Source organism: Podarcis tiliguerta, assembly GCF_965153285.1.
Source record: "Podarcis tiliguerta genome assembly, chromosome: 1".
Lineage (NCBI taxonomy): Eukaryota > Metazoa > Chordata > Lepidosauria > Squamata > Lacertidae > Podarcis > Podarcis tiliguerta.
This window is the reverse complement of record NC_139534.1, coordinates 18,049,470-18,072,626: the sequence shown is the minus strand read 5'-3', so window position 1 is coordinate 18,072,626 and position 23,157 is coordinate 18,049,470. Positions and strand designations below refer to the sequence as shown.

Here is a 23,157-nt window from a genome sequence, read left to right as displayed (position 1 = left end):
TTTGTAATATATCTAAGTATACAAAATAAAGTTGTGCTAGCTTTAGGAAAACTAGGGGCTATAAGTTTAAGGGCAAAGGCTTGCAGCTTCTGTACCTTAAGAGATAATGCTCTGTAGTGTAACTAGAACGGTTCATTCAATGAAATATTTGAGTTAGTGGGAGCTTTGCTCTTGCCATTAAGGGGTGCACAGGTAAGCCCATTCGGAAGAAAATCTCTTCGGAATCCATTAAGCATGTTGCAGTTTTGTAATTTTGTTCCGGGAGTAAATTTAATACAGAGATTACATTGTAAACACACACATATATAAAATAATAATAATTAAAAAGATTGATTGCACTGAAGTCGATAGTATTTCGTCACTGAAAATTCTGCATAGCCAATAGCTTTGGAACCTATGATATAATTAATCTTAAAATAAGAACCTATGTCTCTATATCTCACCCACATGTAGGGATGTCATGCTTGGAGTGATTAAATAAATATGCTTTCTTTCAGGAACAACGAGCTTCCAAGATAAGGACATTGCAGGAGAGAAAAGTGGTGAGTTGCAAAAAAACCACAGCATTATTTTTTTATAGTCTACACTGATGAAAATTATTTAGTTTGTTGCCATTGATTTCTCTTTCTTTCTCCACTAAGGCTGGGCTATATGCTGTTCATATTCAGGGGTGGGCAGAGATTTTGCTATGTTTTCCATTTTGAATGCTACAATGCATGGCATGTTCAATGCTTTTTAAAAAATCTGATAAATTCACATGCTATTTTTCTAGTGCTGGAAAGAGAAACAATATTGATTCTGTGAAAATTCAGCGTGGTGGGGAGGTGAGAGTGTGAAACTAGGACCTTAGAGAGACTAGGTTTCAAGCTTACTGGGTGACCTTGGGCGAGCCCCTGCCTCTCAGACTAACCTAACTTACGGTGGTACCCCGCAAGACGAATGCCTCACAAGACGAAAAACTCGCTAGACGAAAGAGTTTTTCGTTTTTTGAGTTGCTTCGCAAGACGAATTTCCCTATGGGCTTGCTTCGCAAGACGAAAACGTCTTGCAAGTTTGTTTCCTGTTTCTTAAAATCGTTAATACCCAGGGTGCATTGCTTGAAGAGGGCTGTATAGGGTTGTCGTTGTTTTGAAACGAGGGGGGGAGAAGCAAAGACATCACCTTGAGCTTTTTGGAGAAAAGAGCTATAAATTCAACACATACATACATATACAGTCGTACCTTGGAAGTCGAACAGAATCCGTTCTGGAAGTCCGTTCGACTTCCAAAACATTCGGAAACCAAAGTGTGGCTTCTGGTTGGCTGGAGGAAGCTGCTGCAGCCAATCAGAAGCCACAGAAGCTGCGCTGGATGTTTGGCTTCTGAAAATCGTTTGAAAACCGGAACACTCACTTCTGGTTTACGATCATCCAGGAGCTGAAACATATGAGTTCCAAGGCATTCAGCCACCAAGGTGCAACTGTACACATAAAACAATAAAGGAGTGGTGTAGAAACAGCACTGGTATAAAACTAGCAAATAATTATTCAAATCATTGGGGGCTTTGCCTTAAATTTTGCCAGCTGAAGTGTACCATGTCTGTGCAGTTCAGGGGTAGGCAACCTAAGGCCCGGGGGCTGGATGCGGCCCAATTGCCTTCTAAATTCAAGCCGCAGATGGTCCAGGAATCAGCGTGTTTTTACATGAGTAGAATGTGTCCTTTGATTTAAAATGCATATCTGGGTTATTTGTGGGGCCTGCCTGGTGTTTTTACATGAGTAGAATGTGTGCTTTTATTTAAAATGCATCTCTGGCTTATTTGTGGGGCATAGGAATTCGTTCATATTTTTTTCCCAAAATATAGTCCGGCCCACCACATGGTCTGAGAGACGGTGGACCGTCCCACGGCTGAAAAAGGTTGCTGACCCCGGTGTAGTTCATTCTATTGCGTCTTGTTCCCTCTGTCAGGTTTTGGTCCCACTGCTTTGCACCTAACAGCTCAGTGCTCCTCCGTCGAAGCCCTCCATTTCCTCCTGGCCTTAAAAGCAGATTTCGAAATACCTGATGAACATGGGTGGCTGCCTATACATTACGCTGCCTTCTATGACAATGTTACCTGCTTCACAATTCTCTACCGAAAACACCCAGCTTCGTTAGAGTCTGAAACACGAAATGAGTAAGTAAGCAGAAAACAGCATGGGAATTTACGCCGCCTTGTTTCCTTTTGGAATTCAAGTAAGGAACTCTAAATATTGTCAAGTTTCAGAGTTCGAAGCTAAGTGATTATGCATAATGTAACACCAAATTGCCCAATCTTCGGTCAATCAATTTGAGACAAGGGTTCATAATGTGCCCATCAGCTGGCTACATAACTATCTGGTCTTACATTTGACTGCAAGGGAACAGGCTATTCTAGGGTGTGATCATGTTTTGAAATGTTTGCTATGTCAACTTCTAATCAATCTAAAGGTGTACTGTCCCATATCAATCAAATCCTCCTGGAAGAGTCTACTGGGAGCGTGGAGGACCTTCAGATAGCCTAAGAATGTAGTCTAGGCCAACATTCACCTTCATGTTCCGGGTTCAAGCCTGGAATCCTTGATAAGAGTCCTTTTTAGAGCAATCAACGTTGCAAAGTGGGAAGGTAAAGAGAGCAAGATAGGCAGGCAAAGAAACTATCCCACCACAGCCCGGTTCAGCTCAACTGCATTTCTGTTACATGCAATTTGTCTGGAAGGATAAAATAACAATAAATCCTATATTCCAGTGAGTAGATCCCAATGAACATTAGGGCTGGCCAGTATCTGGTTTTCAACACTGTGATATATCCCCAGTTAAACATCACAATATACCAATATATCATGATGTCTGAAATAAGGATGGAGCTATGTAGAGGCATTGTCTGGCTTCACGGTTTTCCCCACATTGTGATTTTTCCATCGCACATGCACACATCAAGATCCGCAATATGCTGCCAGGTCAGAAATTATGAAACCAGTATCATGATACGGACTTGAAACCAGTTTTGAGTGATATATTGCCCAGCCCTAACACATTTCGTGATTTGCAATATATTGCCAGGTCAAAAACAATGAACCTGATATCACGATATGGACTTCAGACCAGTTTTGGATGATATATCGATATCTCACCAAGGCCTAATGAACATGATAGGGCTTTCCTTATTAGAGAACATAGGGAGATGTGTATACTTTTATTTGTTCGTTTTTGGCCACAATTCTTCATCTACTTTTCTGGGAGTGAATCTCATTGAACTCAGTAGGGCTTGCTTCTGAATAGATGTGTGCAGGATTCTACTGTCACTTGGCAGCTAACTTGCAGAAACAATGCCCTGGCTTGCACATAGCTTACCATGAACACATGGATGTGCAGATAGCCAGTGTGGTATAGTGGTTAAAAGCGGTGGACTCGTAATCTGGTGAACCGGATTCGATTCCCCGCTCCTCCACATGCAGCTGCTGGGTGACCTTGGGCTAGTCACACTTCTCTGAAGTCTCTCAGCCTCACTCACCTCAAAGAGTGTTTGTTGTGGGGGAGGAAGGGAAAGGAGAATGTTAGCTGCTTTGAGACTCCTTCGGGTAGTGATAAAGCAGGATATCAAATCCAAACTCTTCTTCTTCTTCTTTGGGAAAGGGATCACAGCCAATTTGCTCTTCTACAGTCATAGTTTGGCTTAGCATCTTGTATGACTCCAGCCCAATGGTTTAGTCTCTCTGGACTAACCATGAACTATGACCAAGTCTTGTCCTGTATATGAAATAAAATCCATTTCATCATCCTATTTCGCTGAGTATTAATCTGCGTCGCAGTGATGTTTCTCCTCTCTCCTACAGAAAATGCTCCACCCCACTTTTGCTTGCGGCTACATCTGGGGCATTAGATACGATCCAGCATTTGTTTTCTCTCAAAGCCAACTGGCTGAAAAAGGACAGCGAAGGAAATAATATCATTCATTTGGCGGTGCTGAACTTTCACACGGAGGTTCTGAAGCATCTGGTTGAGCTGCACAACCCCGATCTTCCGGTTTGGAAAACTCTTGTTGGTAAGCACATCAGTTTGTCTCCCTGCAAAGTGGTTCTAGGTGGCCCTGACTCACTGGGATGTTTCAGTTCATAAGGATGCAACAAGGTGGCCCATGGATGCAACGGGAGGGGGCAACAGCCCCCATAGCCCAGTGATAACACATCTGATGCTGTATTATCTAGAGGCAGGATAGGAAGCTGGGGGGGAACTCTGGAAAGACTTGTCCTATAGCAGCCCCCACACCATAACAGATTTGTCAGAAGGAACTTTGAACTACCACATGGTGGCAGCATAGGACTCAGCAGGCTGACAAGGAAATATTGGCAGACTAAATGCTTTCTATTAACCCAGTGGCGTAGCGTGGGTTGTCAGCACCCGGGGCAAGGCAAGTAATTTGCGCCCCCCCCACTGCACTGTCCCTCCCCCAGATAGTCCCTCGCTCTCTCTCCACACCGCACCGCACGCCTGGCACCCTCCCCTCCACAGTGGGCGGCGACCCGGCGGCTCGGATCGGATTCACACAGCCAGCACTGCAGTGAGAGAGAGTGAGTGAGCCAGGTAGGGGCAGAGAGCTGCGAGTGCGAGCGAGCGCCCCCCCCAGATGTTGTGCCCGGTGCGGCCGGCCCCCCCTGCACCCCCACGCTACACCACTGTATTAACCCACTCCACCTTTTGAGGTAAACGTAAAGGTAAAGGACCCCTGGACGGTTAAGTACAGTTAAAGGAGACTATGGGGTTGGTGCGCTCATCTCGCTTTCAGGCCGAGGGAGCTGGCGTTTATCCGCAGACAGCTTTCCGGGTTATGTGGCCAGCAGGACTAAACCGCAACACTACCAAAACTAAAACAAAATAACAATAAAAGCACACCGTTTTAGCTGTTGGATATGTTGGCCATCAAGTCCTAAAGACCTGGGTAGACTAAAATGTTGTTTGAATGAGCTGTGCCGCTTCAGGGTAATGGTGAGGAGGGATCCCTCTTTTGAAAGCTTGCTCCAAGTAGAAAAGGAGCTTTATTTTAATGAAAGGGAATATTAAAAAGAAATAAAATCTGCCAACTGTAGCCTGAAATGGTATAATCTAGAGGTTTTCAACCTTGGCTCCCTTAACCGACTACATTTTCTTCTGCAGCAACCCTTTGGGGCTCAGGAGCCCAGTTACATCACCCCTTGCCTGCAGAGCTGCCAGCCTCTCACCCTTTTTAGAACACCCTCCCTTGTGGAGTGTTCCCTCAGCCTCGCCTCCTCTCCCCTCTCCTTGGGAGTCCTCCAGGCAGCTGCAGCCCCTGGTCTCTGAACTGCCCCACCCCTGCCCCAAAGAGAGGTGCCTATCAGAGGCACCATTTGCCTGGGGAGCTTGTAGCCAGGGCTGCTGCAATAAACAGCCGGGCAAGCCTTTGGGAGGCAGAAACACAAAAGGGCATCAGAGAAGGGAGGGAACGAAAGAGGAACAGAGGCCAGTGTTGCCCGCGGCACCCCTGACCATCATTCAGGGCAAAATGCAAAAAATAAAAATAAAAAATTCACTGTTGATACCTCATTCTCGAATTGCCCCTCTGAAATTTACTCGGAGTCGAGAGTGGATTTCATGCTCTTTATTCAGCTCATAGTGGTGAGGAGGAATGGAAGTTCCCCCAGAATGTCTGCTTTTTATACATTATTTACACAATGGGCCCCACGTGATTGGCTAATTCCGGGATTCTCCTATGGGCCAATCAGGTTGTGGATTCACTTCCACCTGGACCTGGATTGGGTGGCTCCTGTGGACCAATCAGACTGCTGCATTTTGGATCCTATTGTTCTAGGAGCAATCAGACTGCTGCATTCTGAATCCTATTGTTCTAGGGCCAATCAGACAGCTGCATTTTGGATCCTATTCATCTCAGTACATAACAGATCCATTCTACCTAGAGCTGCGTCAGAGTTTTGAAAATGTGTTTCCTGGCCATTTATTGGCTGGATACACTCCAACGGAAAACAATTCTGCAAACTGGAGTTCTTGCAAAAAGGTTCAGCTTGGATACATCCTTTGGGGTAACCAGAAAGTGTCTTCAGATTGCTATGGGGATTCTCAACAGGTATGCTGGATTGCAAAGAGCAGAAAAGGAAAGAAATGGCCATACGGTGTTTGGAAGTACTTTGTCTCGCCAAAAATCATTACTGGAAGTGCATTTTGGATGCAGGTGAGATAAGCAGAATAAGATATGTTGCTGTCTTTATGCTATAGGTCGGGGCCCCCAGATACTGTTGAACGACAGTTCCAATAATCCCTCCCACCACTGGCCTGTCTGGCTAGGGCTGATGGAGTCCAACAACAACTCGGAGTGCCAGAGCTTCTCATATAAGTACCTGTGCACCAGCTACTTCCCTTCGCTGCCAACACATACAGATTCTCCTATTCTCTTCTAAACAAGTCGGGAACTTTCAAGTGATTCACAGGATGTTGTGTTTGTGAAAGAAATCTGTAACTGACCCTTCGTTTGGGCTCTGCACTGCAGGTACCATACCCTCGTTAATCAACTTGTTAAAAAGCGGCAACATCTACCTGGAGTGCATCACTGTGGGAGTTCTAAGTAACATCTCAATCCATGAGTCCATCGCCAAAGCTTTTGTAGAAGCAGGAGGCATCACAGTATTAATTAAGCTACTGGCAACTCATGAACCTGAATTGCTTTCCCGTTGTGCTGTCCTTTTATATGATATTGCCCAGTTGGATAACAATCAGGTTATAATTGCTGAACAGGTAAGCCTAACCCTAAAAAAACCAAAACACCTTAGTATTTTCTTTCATTCCCTCCTTTTTAAAATGTACTATAATAAAAAAAAATGTGTTTGCTTTTACTTCAGGTGTGTTCAATTTTTAAAAGTATCCTAAGTTAGAGACCCCCCCCCTTTCTTCCTTTGAATCATAGAACTGTAGACCTGTAAGGGACCCTGAGGATCATCTAGGTACATTGAAACTAATCTTAATTGTGCTTAAGGTTCCTAATAGTAATGTCAGGAGTCCAGGTTCCCAACTTGATAACACAGTAAGCGTAGGTAATTAAAAAGGTAATTATTGCAAAAACAAACAGATAGCTTCTGACAGCTCTGAGAAAGCCTCTGGCATCATTACACAAGATGACCCTTCTGAAGACTTCTTCCGGCGTTGACAGAAGATATTGAACTTACGACCCTTAAGTCTCTTGTGTTGCTTCCTATCTAGCAGCCCTCCCATTCGCCGACTCTTCAGACTTAGTGGATCAGCTGCAACCTCTTCCTGTTCTGCGAGGCTGACTCTGAGTCTTTTCGCGCCTATTTGTACTTCCTGCAAGCTTTGGCTGTGTTCCACCTGCTCTCAGCTACTGCCTTATCAGCCTGCTTGTCAAGGTCAGGAAGAGCCGGTCTGCACCTGCCGGCTCTCCCCTGCCTGGCTAACATCTAAGCCCCCCTGTTCCTGGCTGCTATCTGCAGTTGGCTGCAATCCTTCGTTTGGAGCTGGCTCATTCCTGACAAGTAACTAGAGTTCTCCTCAGTGGTGGAAGCTGTTCCGACATTCTGCCGTGAGCCACCACCATGCTCCCTGGCCCCTTACTTACCGTGGGTGGCACTCTAAGGACTGGGTAGTCAGCTTCTTCCTCCTTAGTCTCAGTGTTGCCTTTGTAGAATTCAGTAGGGGGAATGGGGTCAAAACCAGTATTAGTTGGTTCTGCCTGTTTCTGGCTCTGGCTCTGGCTCTGGCTCCACCTTTTGCTGTATTCCCTGCCTTCTGCCCTACCAGCCCCTATGAGCACCAGTCTCCTCTGTTCCTAAGCCCAGGATTAGGAACCCACGTCAAGCCAAGAGATTCAGATCCCAGGTTAAGAAAAGTACTGGTTAGCCTTAAGAGGGGGTGAAGATGTATTTACTAACTGCGGCTAGATAAAGAGGGAACATTCTCAAAGTTGGCTTCTGATGAACAGAGAACAAGAGTCGTGTCTGCACTATCGACAGTTTGGTATCTGTGACTGAATGGATCTCGCTGCTTTCTTCGACACTATATTTCTTTCTTTCTTTTTCCTGCAGGGTGGAATTCCTGCGCTTGTCAATCTATTGCAGTACAACATAGAAGACCTGCTTGTGAACGTAATAAATTGCATTCGAGTAATGTGCATTAACAACCATGAGAACCAGTTGAAAGTGAAAGATGCCAGGGGCATCGAGCCACTTGTCAACTTCTTGCAGTCAGATTCAGGTACAGCAAAGGAACAAAATGCAGAACCACAAGTGCTGCTATCCATACACAGGGGAGTGGGCACAGTGCATGTTCTCCTGGACCCCCTTTTTGGAGGAGGGCAACAGACCATCAAAGCTGCAAGGGGTGGATACTGGGGGTGCAGCAGGGGCAGATATAGGGCAGTCCAATTGGTGCAGTCACACCAGGCATGCTAAATGCTTGCCTGGCTTTGGGAAGGAGGTGTGAGGGCTCTGGCAGGGTCCTAGAATCCTCCTGTGAGCCAGCGTAGTGTAGTGGTTAAGAGCGGTAGACTCGTAATCTGGTGAACCAGGTTCGCGTCTCCGCTCCTCCACATGAAGTTGCTGGGTGACCTTGGGCTAGTCACACTTCTCTGAAGTCTCTCAGCCCCACTCACCTCACAGAGTGTTTGTTGTGGGGGAGGAATGGAAAGGAGATTGTTAGCCGCTTTGAGATTCCTTAAGGGGAGTGAAAGGTGGGGTATCAAGTCCAACACCACCACCTCCTCCTCCTCTTCTTCTTCTTCCTGCCTCCTTCCCAAAGCTGGACAAGTACTTACCGGACTTAGGAAAGGTGGGAGGAGGGCCCTAGGACCATGCCATAACCTTGTGCCTCTTTTCTAAAGCCCAGCTTAAGCCGGTGAATGGCCTTGCACAGGGCGGCATATTACCAAGGTCTGCCCCTGAGCCATAGCTGTCAACTTACAGATTTGAAAATAAGGGACCAGCAGCCTCGAAAATAAGGAATCAGCAACCAAATAAGGGATTTTGCTTAGCTTATGAGTTCCATTGGCCCTGCCCCACCCAAGAGGGAGGGAGAGAGACTCTCTCCCATGCTGCCCGCAAGCCTGGCATGCGGCAGTTACAGCGTGGCCTCTGAAGCGCCGCCCTTCTGCATCCCTCCCCATCCCCTCCTCTTCCTCCTCCCTCAGGCCAACTCCTCAGCTGCCACTGCTGCCTCCGGCTTCCCCTAGCAGTGCGGCCGAAGAGAGGGGCTGCCTGCCCGCCCGCCACCACCCATCTCCTCACTACGCGCCCCTGAGGGGGGAAAGGGAGAGACGGAGACGCGGCAGCTCGTGTGCTCTCTCTCGCTCGCTCTCTTGAGGCGGAGAACCCCAAGCCGCTGCTTCCCTCCCAAGCCGGGCGAGCATGAAACCCGGGAAATTTAAGGGACATCATCAGTCCGGGACAGCAGCGGGACATGGCGCTGGGATAAGGGAGTTTCCCGCCAAATAAGGGACGGTTGACAGCTATGCCCTGAGCACAGAGATACAGTGGCGTAGCGTGGGGGTGCAGGGGGGGCCGGCCGCACCGGCCGCAACATCTGGGGGGGGGGGCGCTCGCACTCACAGCTCTCTGCCCCTACCTGGCTCACTCACTCTCTCTCACTGCAGTGCTGGCTGTGCGAATCCGATCCAAGCCGCCGGGTCGCCGCCCACTGTGGAGGGGAGGGTGCCAGGCGTGCGGTGCGGTGCGGAGAGAGAGCAAGGGACTATCTGGGGGAGGGACAGTGCAGCGGGGGGGGCGCAAATTACTTGCCTTGCCCCGGGTTAGGGGGCGCAAATTACTTGCCTTGCCCCGGGTGCTGACAACCCATGCTACGCCACTGCAGAGATAGATCTTCTTAGAGAGGCTGCTTTTTAGGGGAAGGGGGCAAATCAAGGAGGGGTGAGGCCCAAGTAGCAAGTTTGGGTTACACATGGACATGGATTATGGATTTACTGGCTCGGTTGAGAGCCTATATTGCAGGGATAAGGAACCTGTGACCTTCCATATGCTGTCAGACTACAACTCCCATCATCCCTTACCACTGACCTATCTGGTTGGGACCGATGAGAACTCCCCCGTCCCTGCGGTATTGCTTAACAAGCATTGTCTTAGGGAAAAGAATACTAGACGTTTATTACTACATCAAATCTCTGATCTGCAAATGAAACGAAAAATAATAACAGCGAAAACAGTAACAGGGCTGCTATTTGCTGTGGTCTTACATGTGGCTGGCTCTTACTGTTTCGTGATCTTTTTCTGCATAAAGATGTGCTGCTGGCTGTGGCTTCGGCAGCGATTGCAGAACTTGCTCGAGGGAATTTCAGAATGCAGAACGCCATTGCCGATGCGCAAGTCATTGCTCCTCTAGTTGAACTTCTCAGAGGAAGGAAAATCAGTGTCCAAGTCAAAGGAGCAATGGCGATTGAGGCACTCGCTGAAAGGAACACTAACATCCAAATGAGATTTCTATCCAAGTCTGTGACCAAATTCCTTTTAAAGCTCCTGAAGGCAAGTATTTTCCCATCTTTTCTCTGGGATTTGTAGAGCAGCTGAGTAGGCTGTTATCTGACCTCACTGGATAACTTTGTAGCTTGGTCCTTCTGAGTTCAGCGGAGCTTATTGATGAGGAAGTCAGCTTGGGATTACATCCTCTGAGACGTTAACGCTTTGAAATATAACCAGGAACATTTTATTATTATTATTTTGCCCGATCTGCAGGCTTTTCACCTGAAAGTTAAAGAACAAGGTGCTGCCACACTTTGGGCCCTGGCAGGGCAAACCTTGAAGCAGCAGAAATACATGGCAGAACAGATTGGATACAACCTTATTATCGATATGCTGCTATCACCCTCTGATAAAATGCAGTGTGTTGGTAAGTCAACTGTCAGGTGGCTGTTGTGGTTGCTCGAGAGTAACCAGGCAGGACTCCAACCTGTGTTTTACAGGCTTTATTTTGGTGCAAACTATTTACAGTGAAGAGCCCCAAAGTTCATGTCTGGCTCAATCGCTAGCAGAATCCGGGAGTGGTCTTTTTTTGGACCTCCCCCAACATAAGAGTTTCGTTACCCCCAACCGTCTCCTCCCCTCTCTGCGCCTCAAACTACTGTGCAGGATGGGCGATGGCAAGGGCATGCTTCCCTCCTGACCTGCTTGCCCAGAAGCGGTGTTAAGGCTCCCACCAGCATCCTCGGGTCCTTGCACCTCTTCCCCACTGGAGGTGGGGCATTCCTCCTCCCCGGAAGAGGAACTGCTTCGCAAGATTTTCGGAGGCTCGCTGTAACATAACTGCCCTTCTATTTCTCGCCTCTGAGCCGATGGCAGTTCCCTGACATGACATCAACCTTTTCCGCTACATTTCTGAAAGAAAAACTGGGCATGGGGCTGAAGGTTGCTAAATGTGTGTTGCTGTGGTTGTTTTGGAAGGAGGTGAAGCCGTCATAGCTCTTAGCAAGGAGAGCGAGATGCACCAGAACCAGATCTGCGAAGGGAACGGAATTTCCCCTTTGGTTCGGCTGCTAAGGAGTGGAAGGATAGCAGAGGGCACATTGCTCAGTGTCATCAGAGCCTTGGGAACCATTTGTATTGGTTTGTAGTTCCTTTTCTGTTGTACTTAGTTTATGTTATAAGAAAAAAACTGCTCCCTTTCCCTTATGGGGTATTCCAGAGCCTGTATAGAGTCCTTGAGGGTTCCGTATTGGTAGGAACAAACAACAGAGGCCAACCAGAGCATATCTGAGAAGCAAAGCGGCTAGTAAGCCTGATATTTATTGAAGGAAAAATAAACTGTTGCAACAGGGTCCCCACTCACCACACACAGGAGGGAGGAGAACTCTGAACAATAGTGCACAAGCCCTTATATAGACTATTGAAATTGCCCACCCTGTAGCCCAAGACTACCTCCAAAAACATCATGCATACATCACAGAAAGGAGGTGGTCTACAGTAGAAATCACAGAAGGAGGTGGTCTATAGCAGAAATCCTTTCTGCCAGGATACCTGATCATGGTCACTGATTGCATTACCTGGGCAGTCTGGCCATTCTTTTGTGATGGTTAATAATTTAGTTCCTGACTCCAGGTCACAGGCTCACCCTATTCATAGACAACTACATCCTTAAGACAGGATTTGCAAGCAAAACGACAATTGGAAAGCTTTCCCCATTTGCCTCCCTTACTGCAGAGGAATATTTGAGGTCATTGGGAGAGTCAAAATGGCTTCAGGAATGCTCTCCCACTATTTCAGACACATGGTTCATATATTTAGATATGTGTGCATTTATGAATATTTATTCTATAATTGAGACCTTAAAATTCTCATAACAATCCCCCATTTGGGGCTTACTAGCCGCTTTGCTTCTCAAATATATAGTGGTGCCTCGCAAGATGAAATTAATTCGTTCCGCGAGTTTTTTTGTTATGCAAGTTTTTTCGTCTTGCGAAGCACCACTGCATTTAAACACTGACAACGGCGGGGAGGGGCGGGGAGAAGCAGGACAGCTGCCGCAGCCAGTACCTCAGACTCACCCGCGCGTTGTGGCCACCGTGCGACGCGGCTGCTGGAGGGCGGCGGGGCTCAGGAGCGCGACTCCAGGGAGAGAGAGGCGCTGGCGGCAACGGCTCTCTGAGGGGAGCGCGCGAGGGGGGTGGGCAGCGGCGCGAGGCACTAACCATCAGCTGGAAGGTGGGAGTGAGCCGGAGGAGCGGGGAAGCGAGCATGCGTGCGTGCAGTGACCGTCACCATGACACTAGAGGCAGGGCCGTTTCGTCTAGCGAAGCAAGCCCTTAGGAAAATCCGTCTTGCAAAGCACCTCAGAAAACGAAAAACCCTTTCGTCTTGCGAGTTTTTCGTCTTCCGAGGCATTCGTCTTGCGGGGTACCACTGTACTCTGGTTGGCCTCTTGTTTCCTCCTACTGATAGGGAACTCACTTTAGGACTCTGTGCAGGCTCTGGAATACCCCATAAGGGAAAGGGAGCAGTTTTTTATTATAACAGTTAGAAATAATCAAGCAGTTTAGAACAATGCAAGAACTTTGGAAGCTGGGTTGTATACAACTAAGTTCTTCTCAGACTACACCCACTGAAATTTAATGGGCCTACACTAGTCATGTTAATTAACTTCAGTGGACCTACTCTAAGTAGGACTGTCATCGGATATAACCCCTAATACATTTTTAGTGATATAAGTAGTCTTTTCCATTAACAAAAGGTGCTTGTGGTATTTGACCAGGGCCTTTATAAATCTCCTGGTTTTGCCAGTCTGTAATTGCAAGAAGAGTTTGTCAAGTAGGGATGGAGGAGAAATTTGATTCAGTTCACATTAGAAGACAAACTTACCCAATTCTCAATTTTTCGCAACAGTAGGTGAACGCGAACACAGAGATCCTTCTAAATTCACACTTCTCTGAATTTTGCAATGCAGTTCTCCAGCCAGGTGATGGGTACAAAAATGCATTTTTACTAGTCTGCATAAAAATGCATATATTTGTGAAAACAGCATGCAAAAATAATAGGGTCAAGTGGGTGGCAAAAAATGTGCATATTAGACAAAGTTGCATTAAAATGTGTATATTGGCCAAAGAAATTCGCACTAGATTGCTGATGAATTTTCATGAGGACTCCCCCCCCCCCCATCACAAGCAGATGTGGAAATGTGGTGAACTGAATTTAAGATGGGGGAAACTGGAAATGGAGACAAAATAAAACTGACTTCCTAGTGTTAACTACCTAGAAGGCCTAGTCAGCCAGTCCACGGCTGGTGACCTGCATTTGGCTTGTGCCCCAAGTTTTCATAAGGACAATGTTGGTGAGCAGGCATAGAGCCTCTTTCTACTGCATGACTATGCAGATGTGTGAGCTTTATGAAACATGGACCGCTATCACTCTCTAACCTAGATGCTATCTATGGGCCAATACACACAAACAGCCAGCAAGAGGCTACCTTGAATTGCTTTTGTTGGCAACCACATAATTCAGGCTTAATTGACACTGAATCACCAACTTAGAGAAGGAAGTTTCCTTCCATGTCTCCTTTTGGTCCTTATCTGTTCAGGGCAAAAATAGAATTATCTGCGAACACACACCTCACATTTAGACCTAAACTCTATAAAGCCCACATTTTATTTTTATCTTATTTCATTGTTATTTTTCATTAATGTAAAATCAAAAATGCAAAGAAACAAGTCAGAGTTACAGCCAGAATCCAAAAATGCAAACAAACAAGTACAGAGTTACTGTTTGCCCATTTTGCATTTTCCAAATATGTAGGGAGCAGATAATGTAGAAAAATAAAAGCAGCAAAACACACAATGAAAGCCAAATTTTGCTATTTTTTGGAGGAAGAGAGGGCTCGTTCACACTTCACTTGTCCTTAAAGCACGGATCTGGGCGTTTTTCTGCTTTTCCCAGGAAAACCTGCTCTTTACTGCCAAATCAGAGCAAAAAGCAATTCCCGGGAACACCTGATTGACATTTGTTCTGATTCAGCGGTAAAGAGCAGGTTTTCCCAAGTGAAAGTGGCTGGACAAGGGGAAGTATGGATGAGGCCAGGGTTTCATATGTCTGAATTCGACATAAGAAATGAAATCCCACCAAACGGCACAGAAATTTTCCAGGTCTTCCACATTCTGTGATAATGCTCCCTAGACTTGAGGTAGCCGTTTGGAACATGTTCTTGTCTAAAGAGTTAAGAACACAGAATAGTTACAAATATGAGGTTTGCTTGTACTGATATTACATTTTCTGATTATCTTTTCAATTTTTCCTGTGCTCTCTGCCTGACTTGTTGGACCTTCAGGTGAAGCCAACATAAACAATCCAGTCAGTCAAGACAACGTAGTAGATGAAGGAGCCTTGCCAATATTGGTCCACTTACTGAAACATCATAGTTCTCTTCACATAAAGGTGGGTTTTAAGTGGTAGCCTTATTCAGTATAGAGATGAACTCCTCCAAAGCATTTCTTGAGTAGGTTTAAGTGTTGGCATCTGTCTTGTGGGGACGGGGTTGGCGCTGTGGGTAAAAGCCTCAGCGCCTAGGGCTTGCCGATCGAAAGGTCGGCGGTTCGAATCCCCGCGGCGGGGTGCGCTCCCGTTGCTCAGTCCCAACGCCTGCCAACCTAGCAGTTCGAAAGCACCTCCGGGTGCAAGTAGATAAATAGGGACCGCTTACTGGCGGGAAGGTAAACGGCGTTTCCGTGTGCTGCGCTGGCTCGCCAGATGCGGCTTTGTCACGCTGGCCACATGACCCGGAAGTGCCTCCGGACAGCGCTGGCCCCCGGCCTCTTAAGTGAGATGGGCGCACAACCCTAGAGTCTGTCAAGACTGGCCTGTACGGGCAGGAGTACCTTTACCTTTTATCTGTCTTTCTTGGAGGACAGTGGGAAAGTGTGCCATCGGAGGAGAAGTCAAACTGTTGGAGATTATAGCGGCTGCTGTGGCTGTAGAAACGTGTTTTGTTGCAGCTGGAGAAGATGAAGGTGTCTGATTGTGCTGCTGCAGATGAACTATGGTTTTTCTTCTCTCTGCGCTCCCCTGGTAGTCATTTTCCCTCTGGTTACTGCTGGGGATATGTGACCTGTCTATCTCCAGGCACTTTGGTCATCTGCAATGAATTCCCAGGTGGTGGGGTTGATGTTGCCAGCTTTCATGTCACATTTGAAACATCTTTGTAACACAGAGTTGGTCTGCCAACAGGCCTGGTACCTGAAGCTCTCCATAAAGCACATCCTTGGGGATAGAACACTTTTTGACACTGCTATTTTTCTAGAAAAAGCAGTGCCAGAACTCACCATAAACTCTCAATGGCACCCATCTGAGAAGTGCCAGAACTGAGTTCCATTGAGTTCCAGTATGGGGGCAGGGAAAGCCCTGATTCTTGAGTAGGTTTAAGTAGTCCTTTCAGTTCAGCACATAATATAAGCTAATACATCTTTGCGCGATGCTAAAGGGCTGCAGCTCAGTCGTGACAGAGCTGCTGCTTTGCATGCAAACGCTCCCCGTAGGGTTTGGAAGCACCCTTACCTGAAACCCTGGTGAGATGCTGCCAGTCCGTGTTGGCAATGAGGATCTAGATAGACCAAGGGTCTGACTTCGTATAAGGCAGCTTCTTATGTTCCTATACAAAGAAACTAGCTGCTGGTCACAGCCAACCATATTTGGAAACTGGCACCTAATTGCTTAGAGTTGTGTGACGCTGACGTTCACAAAAGTAACATGGCTATAATAATTTTGTTTGCTACATTCCAGTTCTTAAAGACTGGAACGAGATGTTATTGTAGACAAGGAGCTGCCAACAGCAACATCCCCATATCTGGCTTGATAGCCTCACATCTTCTCTCCCCTATAATATCTAACATCTCCCCTGTGACCTCTAATCATACAACTCAACCACTAGTGGCACCCAGTTATGTGGAGCAAGGATGGGGAGATTTGCATTTTGATGACCATGTGATGACCATTTCACTAGAGGTTATGGGGAGGTTGTGGGGAGAGGGAGAGAATTAGGTACTAGGGTGCTGTTTGGGGCATTGGCTATTTGGCTGGCAAAAGACTAATTGCGTGGACAAGGAGGATACAATTAGGGGAAGGAGAACTATGTTTATCAGTAAATATATTTGGAAACCTCAGGGCAAGACAAAAATCTCCATTAAGCAGTGTGGAACTGTTGTGCTGTGAGGTACAGAAAGAGTCCAGTTTGTTATATATTAAGTGCACATATTATAACAACTCTGGATGAGATTGTGGCTTTTTATGGTGTAAATGCCCTTGTACTGCAGCTACATGTTACTTAAAGGGATTGTTCATTGGGGACTGAGGGATAGTCAGCAAGCTCTGAAGGACGTTTGGAATGGGGCTGAAAATTTGGTATTGGGGTAAAGATAATTGAATTTAACCAATGTGTTCAAGATCACCTATTAAATCAGTAAAAATGTTCTTTATATGCAGTGTATATGTCTGAATCCCATTCTGAACTTTGATGTCAATAGGATAGGATGTGATTTATTATATAAATGATATTTTCTCTCTCTTTTTAACTTTTGCTTTTCCATTCAACTGATTGTTTAGGTTGAAGTTGCATATTCTTTGGCTTGCATTGTTCTAAAGAACGATAACCTGCAGAGTGTGTTGCGAGAGAAGGAAGGCTTTAGTTATTCTGACGTCCTTGGGCTCCTTTACGCACCAGAGAAGGTACTGGCTTTACTGGAGAACATCATAGTGCCCATTTAAGAGAAAAGATTAAATACGCTTCATGGTGTAATAAGGCACTGGCATTCTTTCTTTCTTTGTTTGTTTCAATCAGTGTCAGTGCCTGATTACAGGAATGGAGCCTTTCCCCAAAGCTGTGAGCAAATACTCCTTTCCATGTACAGATCTGCTCCCGCCATTAGAATGGAAGAGCCAGTGCACACATACAAGAGATTAAAGGGGATCTCCAAGCTCACATATGGATCAAATCAGGCTGTTTTGCAGCACAGCATGAGAACAGTTGGCAGTTACTTGTCAATTGCACAGAACCACCTTAGAACTACACCACAAGCTGGAGGGCCAATGAGCATATGCACCGACCAAACGTGATGCAGCTAGGTAAATTTTAGATCCAAACTTGGGTCTCCAGCTGCTTTTGGACTACAAATCCCATCATCCCTGACCACTTTTCCTGCTAGCTATGGATGATGGTAGTTGTAGTCCAAAAACTGCTGGAGACACAAGTTTTGAGAAACCCTATCCTAGACCCTGGGCTTAACAGTGTGGGGAACAGAGGCTTTACATGATTGTGTGTGTGTGTTAGTTGAGTTATGAAGTGCACAATTAACAATAACCTCCACCCATGCTTTACAACTGCATCTACATTCCTGATACAGTGGTGCCCCGCAAGACGAATGCACCGCAAGACGGAAAACCCGCTAGACGAAAGGGTTTTCCGTTTTTCAATGCGCTTCGCAGGATGAATTTCCCTATGGGCTTGCTTCGCAAGACGAAAATGTCTTGCGAGTCTTGAGAATTTTTTTCGCTCCCCAACCCCTTTTTCTAAGCCGCTAAACTGCTAATAGCCTTTTAGCAGCTAATCCGCTAATCCCTTAAGCCTTTAATAGCCACTAATAGCCGCTAAACCGCTAATAGCGCTAATCTGCTAAGCCGCTAATAGGGTTGCTTTGCAAGACGAAGAAACCGCTAGACGAAGAGACTTGTGGAACGAATTAATTTCGTCTTGCGAGGCACCACTGTACACTTGAGCCACAAATGATTTTAAAAACTACAACTCTGAGCATGTGCCATTATTATTCCAATCTCACTTAAATCTCGCCTGGCAGCTTCATTATACACCTTTTAGGCACCAGGCAAAAACATTCCTCTTTGACATTCCTTTGGCTGACTGCCATCCAATGCCCTTTTAAAATGTGAGTGTGGGGGTGTGTGTTATTGGGGGGTTGTTGTTGTTGTTGGCTTTGTATATTGTGTTTTTGTACTGTGATTTTATGTTGCAACCACCCTGAGACCTGCGGGTACAGGGCGGTATACAAATTTTAATAATGATGTTGTTGTTGTTGATGATGATGATACATTCATCCTGATCCACTGTTTCTTAGTGGGCATGGAATTTCATGGCCTCATTTTGCCTCTTCCTTCTCTCAAACTAGCTACAGACAACACTAACTAGCTACAGACAACACTCACAGTTTGTTTTGCCATTCTAATAGTGATGGGGTTTTCTCCCCCTTCCAGTTTTTTTGCAATCAATATTCTGGCAGCTGCTGTTGCATAATTCCACCCTCTGAAATTTAATAATGCCACACGGAAAGTGCACCCCCTAAATCTGTCCTAAAGGTTCCCCCAATCCTCTGGAGCAGGTCTGGGTAGGGTGTGGGGTGCTTGCTTGAGTGTGTGTGTGTGTGTGTGTGTGTTTGTATGTCTCCCACTGCACAAGCAGAAATTCTTGTACTGACAGAAGTTGGTAGCTGAATACCACCCATGGTTTTGTGTGTGTGTGTGTGTGTGTGTTTTATGTACTTTATATTTCACAGTCAATACAATTTACTTGTTTCTCTGATTGTTTTAAGGATATCTGTTTGCGAGCAGGAAATGCTATTGCCCTTTTTGCATACAATAACCCCAGCCAGCAGTTATTGATTTTAGAGAGCGGACCAATATCTGTGTCTATATTTGAACCTTTCCTGGAATCGGAAGTAGAGACAGACAGAGCAATGGCTGCCTTTCAGGTACAAAACCAGAGATCACGCTCAGAGTTCACCCAGAATGCATAAGCACGCATGTGCCATTTTTGAAAATGGAGTTTTCCATAAAGGTCTGTTTGAATGCTATGCCTCTGTCTTCTTGCTCAAATACAAAGGACTCTGCTCAATCTACTACATGGAGAAGGAGATTTTCATCTTCTCCCTTTCGGCATCAGCTTCTGATCCTTGTCTGTGTTCCATAAACATCTGGTTTGCCACTGTGAGAATAGGGAGAAGAGAGATGGGCTGTTTTCCTGATCTACAAGGGCTCTTCTTATGTTAGTTTTCTGGTATAGCTTCCGTTTCTCAAATCTCTGGGGGGGAAAGATATATCTATCAACTTTGAAAAGTTTTCAGGTGTCCTAGGTACAACCTGACACCTGCGTAGTGTTGTAAATAAAAATATGCCCTTTTCCCTTATGGGGTATCCAAGAGCCCATATAGAGTCCTTACATAGGTTCCCTATTGGTAGGAGAAAATAATAGAGGCCAACCAGAGAATATTGAGAAGCAAAGCAGCTAGTAAGCTTGATCTTTATTGATCTGTTGCAACAGGGTACTCCCCTCACACGCAGGAAAGGAGGAGGACCCCCAAAATTGCTGTGCAAGGGCTTATAAAGACTTTTGAAATTCCCATCCTGTAGATCAAGACCACCCCCAGAAACATTATGCATACATCACAGAAGGGGTGTAACCTAAGACCACCCCTCAGATACATCCCACCTACATCACAGAAATTTAAATGTTGTTTTTCTCCTGTCACAGTTTATCTCCTGTCTGGCAAGTTACTTGATTGGATTGCCTGGGGAGCCTGGCCATTCTTTTGTAGTGGTAAAATACTTATTTCCTGGGCCAGGTCACAGGCTCACACCTTATTCAAACAGACATATCCTTTAGACAGGATTTGTAAGGAAAGAGACAATGGGGAGGCTTTTCCAGTTTAACCTTGCAGAGAAAGGATTTGGTCAGTTTAGGAATCAAAATGGTTCCAGGTTGGTCTTCCTGTGTTGATCTATGTATGTGCAGTTATGAACATTACCATATATCTAATACCATAAAATTCCTATCACAGTAGTACCCAAAAGAGCCTCATTAGACTACCTGCTACCTCCTCCCACATTTCAAGATTGTCACAATTAAATAAAGACTCCATAGTTTCTATATGAGTCAACTTTCCCCTCCTGACTCCTGCTCTGTTTACCATCTAGCCTGGTGAAGAGTTCTGGAGAGCTTGAAAACTTGCAGACTATTTTGTGACCCCTTCATTGGCCTAATAAAGGTATATGTAATGTGGATTTTGGATTTTTTTCTTAAAGGCCACCATGGCTATTTTTGCTTTTTCTGTTACCAATGACTTGTGCCAACGTAGCCTGTCCAATTGTTCCTTCAACCATTCATCTATTGTGAAGAGTCATTTTTGCCCGATAGGTTCCCAAGCATTGCTTGGGAACCTGTGATCTCAACATTTTTAAAGTTGTGCCCAATGTCTCAATCTGTGCCCACTTCAAATACTTCTGCTATTGTTACTTCATCGGTTGCAGTTTCATATTTTTAGTTTGCAGAGAAACCTGTATACGCTAACAAGAGCATATGTACATAAACACAATAGCATATCTTTGTAAAATATAAAGAATATAGGAAAAGTGCAAGCAAGAATTTTTTTAAAGAATTGGGTTGAAATATGGAAAAAGGTGTCGTGTTTTTACTTGCAAAATGTGTACGCATGTCTTAATTTCTTGTGTAAATTCTCCCATGTATGTCTGCATATGTTTGCATCGTAGACTAATAAATGCTTCTGCAAACTCAGAAGTGTAAGGGCTGAGCTTTTGTGCTTTGTCTCCATCCGCAGGTAACACAAACATATTCTCTTCCATTCCTATGATTGTGTAGCCATAAACCACATTCTCATTAAAATATGCTTGCTTTGTACTGGGACAAAAAAAAAAAAAATAACAATTTTTGCTGGAAGCAGGAAATGCAGAGAAATGGGGGGAAAATGTGTGAGGCCTGGTTAATATATTAAGGCATTGTGTAAAAATGTTTCTTTTATTTCAGATAGTTATACTAGCCAGAATTATAGTTGATAAGGATAAAGTCAGTCTGTCTGCAAAAGGAGTTTCTATTTTGGTCGACCTGCTATGTTCGGAAAAGACAGCGACTCTGGTGTTAATAGGCAAGTAATGATGCAAAGAAAAGCACTGTTTTTCAAGGCAGCATGCTTATACAACACTGAAATAGTGCAAAATCTTAAAATAGTAGGATGTGATTGTTGATATGCCTTGTCTTGGTTTCTATTACTCTCTAGAGGCAGGTGTTTATTCTGTCAAGACTTATTATTATTATTATTATTATTATTATTATTGCTATGCCACCTATCTGACTGGGTTGCCCCAGCCGACAATACAGCAAAGGTTCTTGCTTCATTTAAATTACCGTATTTTTCGCTCCATAAGATGCACCTGACCATAAGACGCACCTAGTTTTTAAGGAGGAAAACAAGAAAAAAAATATTCTGAACAAATCAGTGGATGTATGATTTTTGTGGTTCATGCTGTGGCCACAGACATAATATGTGATTTGACGGTGAGCTTGGGGTGGCCCCAATGCAAAAATCCTGAGGATCCATGTGCTTTTACCTCCCCCCTCCCAGGCAGCCTCCTTTATCGCTAGAGTCCCTTATATCCCTCCTGATCCCTTGCTGATCAGCTGATCAGCGGCTTTGTTTCCCTTTTGTTTGCCTTAGTGTTTTTTCCTTAGCTGGAGCAGTTTTTTGCTCCTCCTTTTCTTCTAATTTCTCTCCATGTTGCTTGTTTTAGTATTCCTGTCTCCTCTCCTTGCAAGTTCGCTGTCCTTACCTCCCCCTCCCAGGCAGCCTCCTTTATCGCTAGAGTCCCTTATCTCCCTCCAATCGCTTGTCGATCAGCTGCTCAGCGGCTTAGTTTCAACACCCCCTTCCCTCTTTCTAAAAAAAACCAAAAACAACACAATCTGCTTTTCGCCCCTGGGCTATTTGGCTCCAGGGACCACGCATTCGCGCCATAAGACGCACAGACATTTCCCCTTACTTTTCAGGAGGAAAAAAGTGTGTTTTATGGAGCGAAAAATATGGTAATTGCACATTGGAACTCACATTTTACCTAAAGCCCTAAGTGTCAATATGTTCAAAGAGTGCAATAAAAAGAATACTGAAAAGAAATTGTACTGGGGTTCTTGAAATGTTTCAGAAATGGACATTTGCCTGCTGAAGTTAATTGTACCAAAAAGCTTTCTTGTATCATTTTAGCTCAGTTTACTAGTAACATTTAATCTCAGTTATCTATTTCTCTATAGGGAAGCTACTGGCTAGTTTGGCTCACACAAGAGCAGGGATTCCAGAAGCAATTACATGCTTAGGAACTGTCCAGCGTCTTTGTTATCATTTATACGCAAAGGAAGAAGAGGTACAGGTGTTTTATTTTTGCAGTCCCCCCCCCCCCATTTGATCCATTCAGTCTAACTTTCTAATGCAACTAAACTGGTGAAATATAAAACAGCATGAAAATAAGCAACGTGGACCCTTTAATAGTATCAAAATATCATCACCTCCTTTTACCCTGAGATTATTAATCCAAAATGAATGCCATATACAGCATTGGTTTTTCAGTAATTGCACTTTGGAAGCCATATTTCGCCAATACGCGTACATTAGAAGGGTGGCAGTGATGGTGGGGGAAACCCAACTTTTAAAGCCATTATTTAGCCGCTCTGCGTTAATTTTATAAAAACAAAAAATAATTAATGGGAAAGGGTGGGGGTTTTTTTTGTATATATGCTCTCAGGGTGCTTCCAGACTGTTGCTATTTTGGAGTGATATTCAGCCACATAGTAGCAAATTCAGATTGCTCAATTAACGACCATCTTTTTTGTAACACGGATTTTTAAGAAAAGAGA

At 45.1% G+C, this 23,157-nt stretch overlaps 1 protein-coding gene across 3 annotated transcripts in view; it reads left to right on the top strand.

The window, feature by feature from the left end:
• The window catches only part of ANKAR (ankyrin and armadillo repeat containing), a 48,900-nt gene that overhangs the window by 20,582 nt on the left and 5,161 nt on the right, over positions 1 to 23,157 (top strand). For all 3 annotated transcript variants that reach the window (XM_083405563.1, XM_083405561.1, XM_083405562.1), the window contains 14 exons: positions 498 to 542; positions 1,948 to 2,155; positions 3,834 to 4,042; positions 6,098 to 6,202; positions 6,518 to 6,762; positions 8,064 to 8,232; positions 10,267 to 10,508; positions 10,719 to 10,872; positions 11,424 to 11,585; positions 14,794 to 14,900; positions 17,061 to 17,183; positions 19,055 to 19,213; positions 21,283 to 21,400; positions 22,558 to 22,667. In XM_083405563.1, coding sequence (XP_083261689.1) covers positions 498 to 542; positions 1,948 to 2,155; positions 3,834 to 4,042; positions 6,098 to 6,202; positions 6,518 to 6,762; positions 8,064 to 8,232; positions 10,267 to 10,508; positions 10,719 to 10,872; positions 11,424 to 11,585; positions 14,794 to 14,900; positions 17,061 to 17,183; positions 19,055 to 19,213; positions 21,283 to 21,400; positions 22,558 to 22,667 — 2,156 coding nt within the window. The remainder of the gene's footprint in view (positions 1 to 497; positions 543 to 1,947; positions 2,156 to 3,833; positions 4,043 to 6,097; positions 6,203 to 6,517; positions 6,763 to 8,063; positions 8,233 to 10,266; positions 10,509 to 10,718; positions 10,873 to 11,423; positions 11,586 to 14,793; positions 14,901 to 17,060; positions 17,184 to 19,054; positions 19,214 to 21,282; positions 21,401 to 22,557; positions 22,668 to 23,157) is intronic.